At 43.4% G+C, this 14522-nt stretch overlaps 1 protein-coding gene across 1 annotated transcript; it reads right to left on the minus strand.

Annotated features, from left to right (window-relative positions):
- Positions 1-234: 234 nt before the first annotated feature.
- On the minus strand, positions 235-14247 carry LOC145417472 (proton channel OtopLc-like). Its single transcript, XM_080286179.1, has 7 exons — positions 14140-14247; positions 4810-5066; positions 4427-4632; positions 3311-4238; positions 2996-3171; positions 1769-2824; positions 235-1391 (listed from the first exon to the last, which is right to left on the minus strand). The coding sequence occupies exons 1-7, from the start codon at positions 14184-14186 to the stop codon at positions 1272-1274; spliced, it is 2790 nt and encodes a 929-aa protein (XP_080142305.1). The 5' UTR covers positions 14187-14247; the 3' UTR covers positions 235-1271.
- Positions 14248-14522: the final 275 nt, after the last annotated feature.

Genomic DNA, 14522 nt, shown 5'->3' on the forward strand with positions numbered 1-14522 from the left:
GTATAGCCTTGACAAACACCTTCAATACAAGAGGCTTTTCGTAAGTTGCATAAAATCGTCTCGTAGCAGCAAAAGTAAAGTACTGTATAAAGGACGTCTGGTGCATACATTCTAAAGCAGGTTTAAATGGATAAACAACATGTTTATAAATCAATATTTAATGACATAAGTACAATATAATTTCTGCAGTAAATCACTTGTACTTGAGACTTATAACTTAATGATACGTAACTACAACATGTACACAGCGCATCAGAGGTAATGCCCGACCTTGAGGCCAGCCAGACAGCCTTCGTCACCTGAAATCATCATGTACTCCACATATGAATCAAAAGTTTCTTTTACACGCCTCCAGAAATTTACATATCACAAGATTGTGTGAGTCGACTCCGCAACTCGACCCGTCTCTCGGCACTGAGGTCGAGCACAGGCGGTCCAAGTCTGGCGTCGACCTGACCAGTTTATCACGTTGGGGGAAGGGGGTCATGGTGGGGGAATCAATATCTACAGTTGTATGGCATCATAAATACAGGGAGATGAGCAATGAGGGTGACTTGGCACCGAGGGAGAATGTGTCAGATATATACAGTTGGATCACGAGAGGCGGTGAGGGTGCCAGTGTATGTGCCTCCTCTACGCCACACCCACTACTCACCAGAACAGTACTCGTGCTTAGACAAAGGAAATTTCTGAGGTGTTTTACATAAATTCACACAAAGAAACTTCTACAATGTTTTAGCCTGTGTACCGGATACCTGTACAGTCGTCTGGCTTTTTTTTTGGTATATCTGTGTCATGGCGGACAATAGTCCGTCAATCTAGCAAAAATATCCAATCTCCTCTAGAGATTTTTTTTTTTTATTTAAAGAGTTGCAAGCAAAGACTGTTGCTAATCAGAGGGCCTAGATAAGTGTATATTATAGTTTCATAGTTAATTGATGAGTACTTATACGTCAGTCTGAATATCCTGGCAACTTCTCCGTCTCTTCCGACATGTGGCTTTTGTTGTGGTGAGAGCGTGAGGGAATGAAGGCGATGGGAGTGTGGGTGATCTATGTACAAGGCGCTACTGTAGCGCACATACCAGTCCCACGACGTACACAGCGACGCTCACAGCATCCCTCTTCTTAGGTCCTCGTACGTATGTTGCTGACGATTGAAGGTGGAGGGAGGAAAGCTGGAGAGGGGGAGCTCGGAGAATGAAGGGAAAGCGACGCAGGTAATCACAGGACTATTAAGGAGCCTCTCACAGAGGGAAAAAAGAGGCTGTCCTAGTGTGGCTCTTCCGCCTCGTAGGACGCCTTCCACATGTCAGCCAGACACACGGACGAGTGGAAGCGGTAGAAGAGCGCCAGCGGCAACGTCAAGTGTGAAAGTAGAGTCCACAGTTCCTGAGGAGAAACAGTATGCTTAGTAATATAACACTGAATACTTTTGTTTGTACACTGTTTTAACACCCTGAATCCGGTGACGTATGTTTCTTTTCAATGATAGTATCACCAAACAATTTTGTTTAAATCTAGCACTGGAAGAGCTGATTAAAGCTACATCTAACCATTCTATGTCAGAAGGTTACTTCTGAGTTCAATATAATCGCTTGGAAATTGCATGAATAATATGGAAAATATGTAAGCGGACTGAAGGGGTTAAGAACTGGTGAAAGTTAGGAAAGTGAAACATTCATCAGATTAAATCTGATTTAAGTTTATGGAAGTTCGTCAGTTGTAACTCAGATATAGTGAGAAGGAAGTATGAGAAGAAAACTCACCTTGCCATAGAAATCATAATTGGGAGAGTTGCCTTCTGAGCTCTTGATCTCGAAGGTTTGGAGGAGCCACATGGCCACGTTGGTGACGACTAGGTACGTGATAACCTCACGCCCGGGCTTCTTGTGCTGCAGGGACTGTGAGTTGGAGCAGCGTCTCAGCCCGTCACAGATGAGGGCCGTCTGGAGAATGACTTGAGACACCTGCAGCACGGACACAGCGACGGAGAGGTAGTTTGCGTTGTTTATGGAGGGCACCATGCTCAGAAAGGCGTAGAGGAAGATGCAAGGGAGGCATACGAAGAGTAAGATGTCATCTACAGAGCTGATCCCGTGCTTGATAACGTCCAGGATACGTAAAGAGTTGTATGCAATGAAGGCGGTAACCAACATGCAGGAGAGAAGGATTATCTCACTGATGCTATTGACGTAGGAGCCAAGCTGTCTTGTCGCATCATCTGCGGAGGCTGAGAAGATGAAGAAGAGAATGATTGAGATGACTGTGGCTACTGTCATCAGCAGGCCTGCAAAGAGGCCGCGGTTGGATGCGTGACAATCAACGTAGATGATGAGGTTAGAGGTGAGGGAGCGGCTGTTATCTTCTTCGTAGGTTACTTCCACGGAGGGGATGTGTGTGTGACGCTCGAAACGGCCAATGTTTTCCCACAGCAGGATCCAGAAGCCTACCATGAGGATGTTGAACTCGATGCTGAAGGGATAGAGGTATGGGGTTGTGGTGTTGATCATACTGGAGAGGTCAGTGTCCTTCTCACACCCATAGTTGATGGACCAAGTTGAGGCAGAGGCAGCAGCCAGCTTCCTACCAGCATAGTGTACTACGTCTTCATCATCCATCTCTTCTGAATCGTCGTCTTCAGCCAACCTGGTCGACATCGTTGTGGCGGTGTAAGCCTCTGTACTATAGCCATAATCTTTCTTCTTCGTGAAGATGGCCTGCAGTGTCTCCTGTAAGATGGTGTACACCCAGAAACACAGCGAGGCCCCGATGCAGTGCATGATGCCGAACTTTGACAATGCATGGCGGCGATTAATGATCAGCTGTGTGGGGAGAAAAATGTGCTCTTAGTTCTATTTTGTAAATAACAAAGTAAAGTTCTTTGTAACTGCGTGATGATGTATTTATTAAATAAAACTGATTTCAACTGATCAAATTTTCTTTTAAATTGCACCATTTTTCAATTTACCGTGTGTGATAATCATAACACTTACGTTGGAGTACTTGAAAGTGAAGAAGAGCTGGTAGAACGCGTAGACTGGCATGAGAACTGACATGACGACGTCGGTGGTACAGGTGCAATCGTCGAACACGGGGTCATCCTCGGTCAGGTATAGAATCTTCTGGCCCAGGCTGAGTCCCGTGTGGATCAAGTGCCCCAGGCAGAACACTGTTAATACAACATCAGTCAGTTAAATATATCACAGAGGCAGGATTGAAACTGTCACAAGAAAGGATGTGAAATTCTTATATTCAATATAAATATGCTATTAACTACTGGCAATACCAGAAGTGACGCCGATACATACCAGTGGCACCAATCTTGAGGTAGAGAGAGCCTCCGTGCCTGCCAGAAGTGAAGCCATAGTGCTGAGGGATGGTACGAGGAGCCTCTGGTACACTGAACCTTAGCTGGTACTGCCCATCACCAGTTGGTTCTAGATGTACTTGATCGTCTTTGTTCTCTTGTCGAGTCTTGGCCTCGTCCAACGCACGAGATATGAGGCTGACATAGCGTCGCACATCCACATGGACTGAGAACAGCCATAATAGTTGAACAACAATGAGGAACACATTGAATCCCTCAGCCATTGCGGAGTCGTGACCACTGAAGGTGTCGGCCAGGTAGATGACAAGTCCAAGGGTGATCAGGAACACGGCATATATGATGCTTAGGTTGCTGCTCAGTGTGTGCTGGAACCACTCCTTCTTTTCTCCCTCCTCAGTAGGTTGAGGGGTGTCAGGGTCATGGGCGTCTTGCTGAGGCGCTACACTCCCGTCACCGTTTAGAGTTTGCTGGCTCTCCACCACCTTCACCAACCCAGCGGAGGAGGCGTGGTGGTTGAAGCCAACGTCACTGTAGATAGACTGGGTGTCGTTGTGCAGGTTGGGGTACAGGCTGGTTGGCGCTGGCTGCCCCGTCAATGATACCATGGATACTGATCGCCCACTGCTGGGTCCGGCTGTCATCCCGCTGCTAGGGGGTGATGCTGCACCCTGCAGGTTCAACTGCAACACCATACTGTGGCTGTGTCTTCGGGTCTGGTTGGAGAATCCCACCACAGAGGGCGTTGGTGAGGTCATGATTGGCTCTGTGGGTACGCGGACGAGTGGAGGAGGAGAGCTCACGGGTAGAACCACAGGAATGGGTTCTGTGTGGGAATAGGCTGGATTATTCATTCCGCCGGCGTTGGCTAACTTGCGGGGTCCTTGAGGTGACTGCACTTCGTCTAGGCTCTGAGGAGAAACACAACAGTTAGAAAATGGTTGTAAGCTATGTTACCTTCCCTATCACTCGCCAGTAATCCACCACAGTACAGTACTTTATACAAGCTTTATCCAAACATCCTAAAAACATGTATCTGCCAGACATTTGATCAAAGACAAAATGTACTGTAATATGACGTAGATGTGATGTGACTCACCTCACAGTCGGAGTCTGACTGGTAGAAGGTGGCAACGTTTTGTCGTTCGGTTGTCTGGCGTTGGCCTGCGAGGTCGTCAACGGATGCCGAGGGCGACAGAATTTCAGGAGATACGTCGCGGCGGTGCACTCTTGACACCGGGGCGGCCCACGAGGAATATTCTGATGGAACGCCAGAGTCTGAGCCACTGTAGAACCCCGTTGACACTGTCAACAAGATATGTAACATTACCATAATGCCATGTGCTCTTGATTAACTAATGATATCTAGAAGGTACACTATACAGTACAAGACTAGTAATAGGCTACTGTGTTACCAGGACGCAGACGCACATTTTACAGCGTGTGTTAGTGATGATAGATGCGTTCAGGTAGCGTACTTACGTGTCTGGGGGGCGAGGTTGACGATGTACTCTGGGTTGGCGGATTTGTCGCCGTGGTCGGGATTCGCGCCGCCGCTACCCTGGATGGCGTGGGTGTGGGCGTGTGTGGGCGGGATGGGGGAGCCCAGGTGCGGCTGCAACTCCGGCGGCGCGCTCACCTTCCTGCGACGGTGCGGGTGCTGAGGCAGTGTGTGCTGTGCTCTGCGGCGGCTCTGGACGGGCGACACCAGCGCACTGCTTCCACTGACCTCACTCTCACTGCCGACAACACAAAAAATGACATTACTATGAAGCCCACATCGTGAAACTTATATTCTCATACTCTAAAAGAAAAAAAAAAAAAAAATCGATTACCAATATCGCCAGTTTGTGACAATATAGTAAAGGTACTAATTGCCCTATGAAAAATCTTATCGTCATCGTGTCTGCTTCCTGACAACTAACTACTCTTCCGGAGAAAATCATATTTATCCATTCAATATAATGTCAAAACTCGTAGCGGACAAGAAGGTGTCAGAGGATAAAAAAACACAGAAGGGTGGATACGGGAACCCAAGAAGGAAGGAGTAGAAGCACAATTATCATTACACCAGATGTCACTCCCATGAAAATTACATTCTATCGCTCCAGCTAGAAAAGTCAGTTAACAGTAGTACCACCATTACGGGCTGCTTCGTGACCATTATGTGTTAGCAAATGGCAGAGGTGGGCTGCGAGAGAGAGAGAGAGAGAGAGAGAGAGAGAGAGAGAGAGAGAGAGAGAGAGAGAGAGAGAGAGAGAGAAATTTATGTGAGGTTTGAGATCCATGAGGTATATTAAGTCCCCAACTACTTTAAGTACTGAACAGTTTAATTTGGTTTCCAAAAAGTGCATTAAACTAGTTAATAATAATAATAATAATAATAATAATAATAATAATAATAATAATAATAATAATAACACGCAATCTGCAAATGCGTTAGTTATACAGTACACAATTATATAGCGTAGATAAGCATAAAGCGTAATATATACAAAAGATTCGAAGTATGCAAAGTATGCATAGTGCACATGCGTCATAGTATACATATTTATCTTTCTATCTATCTATCTATACATAATTGTACACATAATCCCAGGAAATCAGAGTTAGTAGTAATTATTCTGTACCGAAAATAATAATGTCTTAACATTAACCTTAATCATGCTTTAATAAATCATTCCAGCGTAACCTCAACGTTATGGTGTTTGCCCATGTTATCAAAGTTTCCTTATAATTCGGCAACAAGTAAATTCTTGAAATTCGGTAATTCCCAGGCCTTTATTCTCGTCAGTTAAGCAGGCATCGCTAATATCACTTCATTACCAATTTATATTTGCATATTCACTTTACTGTTATTTATGCAGTCCATGTCGATATGAAAGACACAAAAATGACGTAGAAGACAATAAGAAGGGGCAACATGGTGAAAAAATAGTTCAGGAAGAAGTGTCATAAATCCATCCGAGCTGAGATTACGGCCCCGTCATATGAACACATAAGGAGCTGCCCGTGTCGTTAAGATTTGATACATAAGCGTCAAACCCAGTCGTTGAGATTACAGACGCTAGTATAACTGGCCTTCAGACGTGGTGGTAGCGACTGAAAATGAGGCAAGTAAGCCCGAGCATTATGGTACTGAGGCGGGTATCATGGTGCCTTGATCCCACACGGTGATTTATACATCCACACTGGGCATTAAGGGGCTAAGATAGAGGCCTTGGATTGAGAATGATCAGTAGTCTCCACGGCATGATTTACAGACGTGGTGTTCCCTCAAGGATGTCCAGAAGCTGCCGGGTGGGTCACTTGCACGAATGATCAGATCTGAAGTTCACACGTAAAAACGTTTGTAGCGAAGGCCTATTAGTTTTATGAGATTCATAAATAAGATTCATTGTAGCAGCAGTGCTGCACACTAGCAAAACTGCGAGAGATTGGTGAGATAAATCATGAACAATTACGGTAGGTATTATGCAAATATGCGTCTGACAAAGTAAAAATAATACCAAGTTTTAAATTAAATACTCTTTCATATTTCAGACTAAGAAATAGCCTCGTCTAAACTAATATATGTTTGGCAAACGCAGGTTAAAGTGCAGCAAATACAGCACCAGTGTTTTACGGAGCACACGAGGCGGATGTCTGTTAGTCAGCCCGAGGAGCATAAGCCCAGAGTGCCGCCGTAAAATGTCACGGCCGTCTAGCCATGCCGCCAAAAAGTAGTCTTGGCCAGTCCCTCACTCGGGGGTGGCGGAGGCGGGACGGTTCCCAGGGCGTTGTGTGACATTTGCTCAACCGCCACCACACGTTATATACAAAATCCTAAACAATACAATAATTTGCTCTAATTTAACCCTTTCAACTCAATGACATAACTTGTGCTCTATTTTTACCACAACCAAACGATTTTATTCAGCTTCCGATAGACTTTTCGAACTGGAGAGGTTATATATAGGCTACACTTATCCCTTCACTACAAGAGGTCTGCTCAAAGCTAAATGAAATCGTCTGAAGGTAGCAAGAATAAAATATAAAAATTGTCACTGTACTGAAGGTGCAGGTTTCAGTGTCGTCACTCTTAGGTTACTTGTTCTTCAATGATGGGCGCACCGTTACCAGAATACATGAATAAAAGTGCTTTAATCTATTGTAGGATGTCAGTTTATATAATAGATGTAAGAAAAGCCGATATAAAACACTGTGATCTTGACCTACGAACTTCAAATTACTGTTTGAGAATGCAGATCACAACTCTCAAGTATGTTTACGATCGAGTCCATCCGACAAACAATAAATGGTTACGCGACTCTTATAGACATTTTTAAGGCCTAAACCCAGCCTTGATGGGTTGTGTATGGGGCAGGAAGGGCGGCTTTCACTTCCCCGTATTGGATCATAGGTATCCTCTTACAGCCATCCGTCAACTCTCGACCTTCACACAAACTGTTACCGAGTTGCTTCCTAATGTTTCACCTCACCTAATTGGTTTAGGTAGCTGACGACGCTTAACTCAATATCACTAGCCTAAATTAAACGCCAAGTCATGATAATTATCTTAGGATTTGTCTGTACTCAGTGTGGAAGCTTGTTCAGGGAGAAAAAAAAGTGTATCAAATTTCTTAAAGACTTCGATTGGTGAAACTTTAGATGAGTACTTGTAATTTTCACGGCGGGATCTGTGTGTGTGTGTGTGTGTGTGTGTGTGTGTGTGTGTGTGTGTGTGTGTGTGTGTGTGTGTGTGTGTGTGTGTGTGTGTGTGTGTGTGTGATCCATATTTAGCAATACCATTCCAGCATCCAGTCAGAGCTCACATGATATTTAGTTCTTTGTCCCCAAGGCACTACGGTTACCACAGTGCTGGTCGGGTGGCGTGGAGGGTAACAAGGCTGGCCCATGTTGCATAAAAACTTCCCTTTATTGGCGGCCACACCTGCCACCACCACTGACAAAAGTTCAAGAGGTCCCTGCTGGCGGCACAACCAAGTCCAATAGGCAGTTGGGGGAACAAAAAGAAAAATGGAGGAACTTATGGATTGCATGGCATGAGGTCAGAAGCCATCCCTTCGTGGCATCCGGAAGAATAAAAGGAAAATGGATCCTGCTCGTTTGGTATGATGGTGTGTTTCTCATTTTTCTTGCAATTTCCGGATGCTTTTATCTCATTGTCTTTTTTTATTTTTTTGCCAGAAGGGTCTGTAGCATTCACTGGCCTTTCAATATGAGAAGGGTAAAAGGTCAAAAAAAAAAAAAAAAACACAGAGGCAACGCTACGCTGTTGCAACCCTCCACCTGACCAAGCACATACCCCCCCCACCTCCCTGCACACCTAACCAAGCGCTTAACGGCCTTCATCCCCCCCCCCATCTTTTCTTTTAAAGGTGGGCGTAAGGAGAACGCCTTGAAGACACATAACCTGGGCCCTTCAGATTTCTTGTGCAGGTCGCATTGAAATCTCTGGTAATACTGTATTATATTTTTTTACATTTTCAATATTTTCAAAAAAAAAAAAAAAAAAAAAAAACTACCTAAGACACTGCATTCTATCTATCAAAAAGCACCAGTTCACTGTCAGATATAACTATGTGGAATTTCATGACTTCATAGTGAACATTTTGAGTTCTGGCACGGAAAATAAATCTCCACGCCCGGCCAGATGTCCTCTTGCCCAGCTCTATGGACGGACACCTACTGATCCCAGTGATAACAACACCCTCCTCTGACTTTGTCAGGTGGAGAGCAAAAATCGTCTGGCGGTAGCGAGAGTTAGGCAAACCCATACATCATCGTACCTGAAAGGTTAACATGTGATTTTTTTTTTCTTTTAACTCTTCCTAGTACGTAAGACTGATCATTTAGTAACATGTGCTGGTTAACGTCAAAAGATTCCATTTATTACGGAAGGGATACTGACACACGAAAGGTTAATGCATAAAGGTAATAAAAATGAAACCAAAACTCTTTTCTTGGTGGATATTCAGAAGAAAATGGAAAGTGGGCTGTAAATATGTGACCAAGTAGAACAGATTTCCTTCGTGGCAACTATAAAAAAAAAAAAAAAAAAGATTTTATGGTATGAGGTTGTCCTTGAAAATGATGTGAGAGAGGAGGCAGCCGATTAGTACAATGGAAATGGGTGAAACTGCCAACTTAAAAAAAAACAAAAAAACTCAAGGTCGGAACAACTCTAGTATTCTATTCTAGCTAACCCCGGACTTATTTTATTTAGCTTCGAGTGAGTAATAGGGTACTGAACATTAATTCACTGGGAGTTATTGCCTTGATTAGAATGTCCTGCTGCTGTGCCATCCGCAGGAGCGCTAAGCCCTTCAGCAGCATGATGATCCTTTGACCTGTGCTTGCTACCGTCAGGCAATTTTACTCACAGGAAAGACCCCGCGTACTGAAGAGGTGAGATATGGTAACCATCAGTGTTTTCAGCACGGTTTTTTGATTTGATCTTGTCGTCAGCCGATTTTTTTAGGCAATATTATTCAGACCATCATATCAACCTAAACAGATCTATATAATAAGTTTAACACGGACTCCGGTGCTCTCTTCAGTAAGGTGTCTTTTATGTAACTTTTGCTGCCACCTGACCTCTTTACTCAGGATTAACAGAATCCTGGTACTGATAAGGTTAACCAGGTATGGACGGCAGGTATAGGTTCACCGCAGCAACCACAGATTACAGGTGTCAAAAGTTTGGACGGATTTATTGCGAGTGATCACTGGATGTAATGAATGCCTTCGTGGCTCGTACTGGAGGTGCCATAGCCCCGTAGCCCCTTTATCTTAGCGAATTACTATGCATATTACACTTGATAGTCTGTTTCATGTTATTTATATCAAGTACTGAAGCGTGTGGCATAAATCATAATGGAAGACGTTACAAAGTTTCCAGAGGCACTTCAATACGAATCTAAGTTCTCCGTGGGGTCACAGATTACAGGTATCGAGAGTTGGAAGGATTTATTGCTCTGGATTACTGCATGTAATCAGTGTGCCGGTATCCTAGACTTACCTACACCAGTCATAAAGTGTGACAATAAGGAATACAGCTCATACTAACACAACTTCATCCCAGTCACTTCTTTTTTGGTTTATTGCTGCTGCCTCGAGACGATTTTATGCAGTTTAGGGGAGGCTTTTTGAACTGAAGGGGTTAGATGTATCTTTTCAGTACACTAGACCTTTCCTATGTGAAGCGAAAACGTCTGGAAGCAACAAGGATAAAGTAATAAAATACTTAACCGGGCTGAAAGGATTAATGCGAGATGTTGTTCGTACGCCGATAGAGATTTAATTTCAGCCACCAAGAAAGGTCACTTACAAACTGAAATAAAAGCTTATGGTGCCGGCACCAATAAAAAAGAAAAAAAAATCTTACTGTTTAAAAGGTAATGTTTCTAACCCCTTCACGATAAAAGGCCTCACCCAAGCTTAGTAAAAAAAAAAAGAAAAACGAAAAAAGAAATAGTTTGGTAGGAGAAGGGAAAAGATGACAGTCGTAAAAGAAACGTCGTTCGACAAACACAGGAATCTCCATACCATGTATCTCTTAGCCATTTATTTCAAATACACCTTCAGATTCTCTAATACGAGTATGTACTTAAGAGTATGTTCATTATAGACACAGTATACATTAATAACATACAAGAAGTTTAATATGTCATAAGCAAGATATTTAACCGAGGATGAAGTGTAACAAAGTCTCCCAAGCCACTCAAGAATATGGTCCGTCATACTGAAGCGGTTAAACGAGCCATCTGTACACTAGGATCAACCGGCCAAGAAGAGGAGCGGTCAAATAAGAGAAGTGGAGGTCAAACCAGGCTCGTGATTTAATAATTTACGAGTTTAACTCCTTAAATCCGGCATCACTTTCTTATAACGTCATCTGATTCAAGGGATTAAAATTAGTCCCCGTCACATGTGTTTTTGCACGAAGGACAAGAGGTGTGCATAATCTTCCTACGTCTTAATCTACCTGCAAACATACATCTTAGTTACGATAGGGAATTAGCCGTGTTTGTTTATGAATCTTAGCCTAGAAAAATTTGGGTTATTTGTCGCTCGCTGAAATTTCCCACAGAGGCAAAAGGGGAGTGTGTGTATGGAACCACTAAGCTGCACAAACAGCGAAGCAACGAGCGCAGTATGAGACCACAACCTTAATAGTCTTGGGCGAAGGCATATGGGGGCTAAATATTATATAACTAGAGTCCCAATATGACTGGGTAAGAAGACTTTGAAAAAAAAGCTATAGAAAAAACAGAGACGTCCTAGTATCGTTCAACATTATCTTATTCCCAGCCAATAAGATGGCGAATAGGTTTCACTCCACTCCCCTACCCTTGCCAGCCCAGCCCCGCAGCCCTTTCCCTCCCACTGCCACGCCCGACTAGTCCCTCCCCCCCCTTACCCCCTTATTCCCCTCTCCATCCCCAATTTTGACCTTTACAATGGAATCTGCAAGGATGTAGATCATTTTCATATTGCATCGTGCAGACTCACAATTGGATCTGAACACTCGAAGAGAAGAGTGAACGATGTATTAGGGAACTGGCGCGGGAGGCGGAGGGAAACTAGAGCTGATGATGCCCACGTACACGTTCACCGCTTGCAACGTTTTCAAGCACTGAGTCATTATTACCGGATCTAAGACTTTCTCACTTCTTGTTACACTGTTTCGTATCTCGCTGGTTTAAACCGGGATGTATTTTTAAGAGCGAGTTCTATCAGGTGATATGGCAGAGATGAAAGCCCTAGCGTAAAGTGTCACTGCGACCACCGAGGCTATGGCCGACAAAAAGTAGATCCTGCTCGTCCGACCACCTTGTGCTCGCAACACCAATAAACAAGACTAATAAACGCCTCCAATTCAACTTTCTTCGTACTTCAAGTGAGGGGTATACGTTACTAAATTCTTGATAACCTGATACATTCTCTGTGCTATAACAACACCTGCGTTAACAAGTGCTCGAAGCACGTGTCCAGTGGTGGCGAAGAGGTGTGGCGAGGCGAAGCACTCTTTGGCAACAGCAGAACCAGACGAACTCTATTCGGGAACTTCCCCGGGTCCAGTTTTTTCGGTGTAGGCTAGCACGAAAAATAAGAACAAAAATAAAAAACTTGTGCCGCGTGTGTGCCACCGTAACACACGACTGGATGGGGACATGTGGACCTGATTTAACTGGTGTGGCGAGACAATTCAGATAGTTTACAGCATCCTGACTGAGTACACTACGATGAAATTAAAAATCATTGCAACGGATTATTCCAGGTTCATAACCATTCATAGGAGTCGTTCAAGATTAGAAACAGATATGTTGATCACGCCTAAATAATCTTTACTTCATTAGAAAACTGTATAGCAAGTGAACCGAAACAAGACTGATGACTTCAAGATGAGGCATTTTACCAACATAGGTACCATAACAAGAGAGAGAGAGAGAGAGAGAGAGAGAGAGAGAGAGAGATTTAATGAGCGACAAAAAAGATCAAAAACCGACAGCGCAATTAGACTTAATGTAAGGAGACTAGACCAGTGTGTGTGTGTGTGTGTGTGTGTGTGTGTGTGTGTGTGTGTGTGTGTGTCAATATTTACAGTGGCCATGTGTGCGTGCGACTGTGTGTACCAAGGCAGAGTGACAACGTGTGTGTGTGTGTATGTGTGTGTGTGTGCGTGTGTGTGTGTGTGTGTGTGTGTGTGTAATTTATGCAAGTGTCCGAGTGTGTTTGTAGTCATGAAGAACTACAGTATATATGAGAGAGAGAGAGAGAGAGAGAGAGAGAGAGAGAGAGAGAGAGAGAGAGAGAGAGAGAGAATGTGAGCGCTTGTTTAGCTCTGAGTGCGAGTATGTAAAGCAACTGCCAGATAAGCTAATCTCTCTCTCTCTCTCTCTCTCTCTCTCTCTCTCTCTCCATATCACAGGACATCCATGTGTGCAGACCTGTACATAGGTAATGAGAGATTTTTGTGTGTGCGTAAAAATCCACGCGGTAATTTGTGTGTACGTGAATATCCATGTGTGTGTGTGTGTGTGTGTGTGTGTGTGTAGGTCATCAGGAAACACCCCCACACACGCTGGAGGTCGCTCGGTAGACTAAGAGCAGCTAAAGGTCATCTTATTATCGAGCCACCTGCTAAGTGCCTGCCATCGCCCGCTATAATTATATATATAGAAAAACACTAAAATTATCCACAACAACATTTCAACACTAACGTCTGTAAAAATTTAAACATTTCTTTTGCTTAGGCTCCAACAACCAATAGGAAACACTACAATTAGATACTGTACTACCGCTCAGACAAAACATAACGAAAACATGATGTGGTCTAAAAACACGCAAACTCTTAAGGTGTTCGCGAATCTATTCAACTTTTTTCACCGATGCTGAGGTCAAGTCAGTATTTGTCCATGCATAATATTATATCTACAACGTTCTTCGGCCCAGACAGCTTGTGTTAAAATACCATGATTACACACACTCACAAAAACACGCCACCTCAAAGACCTTCACACGTTACTGTTCAGCTTTTTATCAAGTGTTCAGCTATATCAGAAGTTAGCCAATTTATTTACACTTATAATTTACTTGTTTTCCTATTCTATGCTCACTTTTTATATACAAATAACTATGTATGTATACTATTCCATCATTAATATTCATGCTGACTTATCTATGCGTAAATAATATAGAGAAGCCAAGTAGAGTCTTTTCCAGTTTTGTGTATATGGAAACTAAAGACTGTTAGCTAAAGAAAGCTAGACAGGAAAACTGCAGGGCAGGATACTTACAACTCACCTAATACTGCTGAGGACTAGACGAAGGGGGATGGTAATAGTTGCCATTATCTACAATTTTCAGTAATAAATAACTTGGAAACGCTTGACTGTCTTAAATGTACGTATAGTGGCGGTTTTTGTCTTTTTTCAAGCGCTAGTCACCGATAATTTAAGTCCGCAAACATCGTGCAGGACGGGCGAACTTTGACGACACTTTATATCCCAGAGTTTCCTTTGAGGTATTAGGTATTTTCCTTTTCAACACTCTTTATTCACGTGTAATTAACAAAGCACTGGTGGTAATTACCGTGATGTGGGGAGATGGTTCACAAGTTCTCCAGTCACAAAGCACAAATATATCCTGTTAGCAGCAGCGAATACACCAGCGATATATCCTTCTTC

The sequence above is a fragment of the Coenobita brevimanus genome, chromosome 110, assembly GCF_032717465.1.
Source record: "Coenobita brevimanus isolate Jiangsu-jjx chromosome 110, ASM3271746v2, whole genome shotgun sequence".
Lineage (NCBI taxonomy): Eukaryota > Metazoa > Arthropoda > Malacostraca > Decapoda > Coenobitidae > Coenobita > Coenobita brevimanus.

What these genes read in the sequence shown, in the direction of transcription:
- LOC145417472 (XM_080286179.1), bottom strand. Translation starts at nt 14,186, where the DNA reads ATGGCAACTATTACCATCCCCCTTCGTCTAGTCCTCAGCAGTATTAG. An exon ending in CAACCTCGCCCCCCAGACAC is followed by an intron (nt 4,633 to 4,809) that starts GTAAGTACGCTA and finishes TCTTGTTGACAG; the next exon opens with TGTCAACGGGGTTCTACAGT. An exon ending in TCACTTTCAAGTACTCCAAC is followed by an intron (nt 2,825 to 2,995) that starts GTAAGTGTTATG and finishes CTCCCCACACAG; the next exon opens with CTGATCATTAATCGCCGCCA.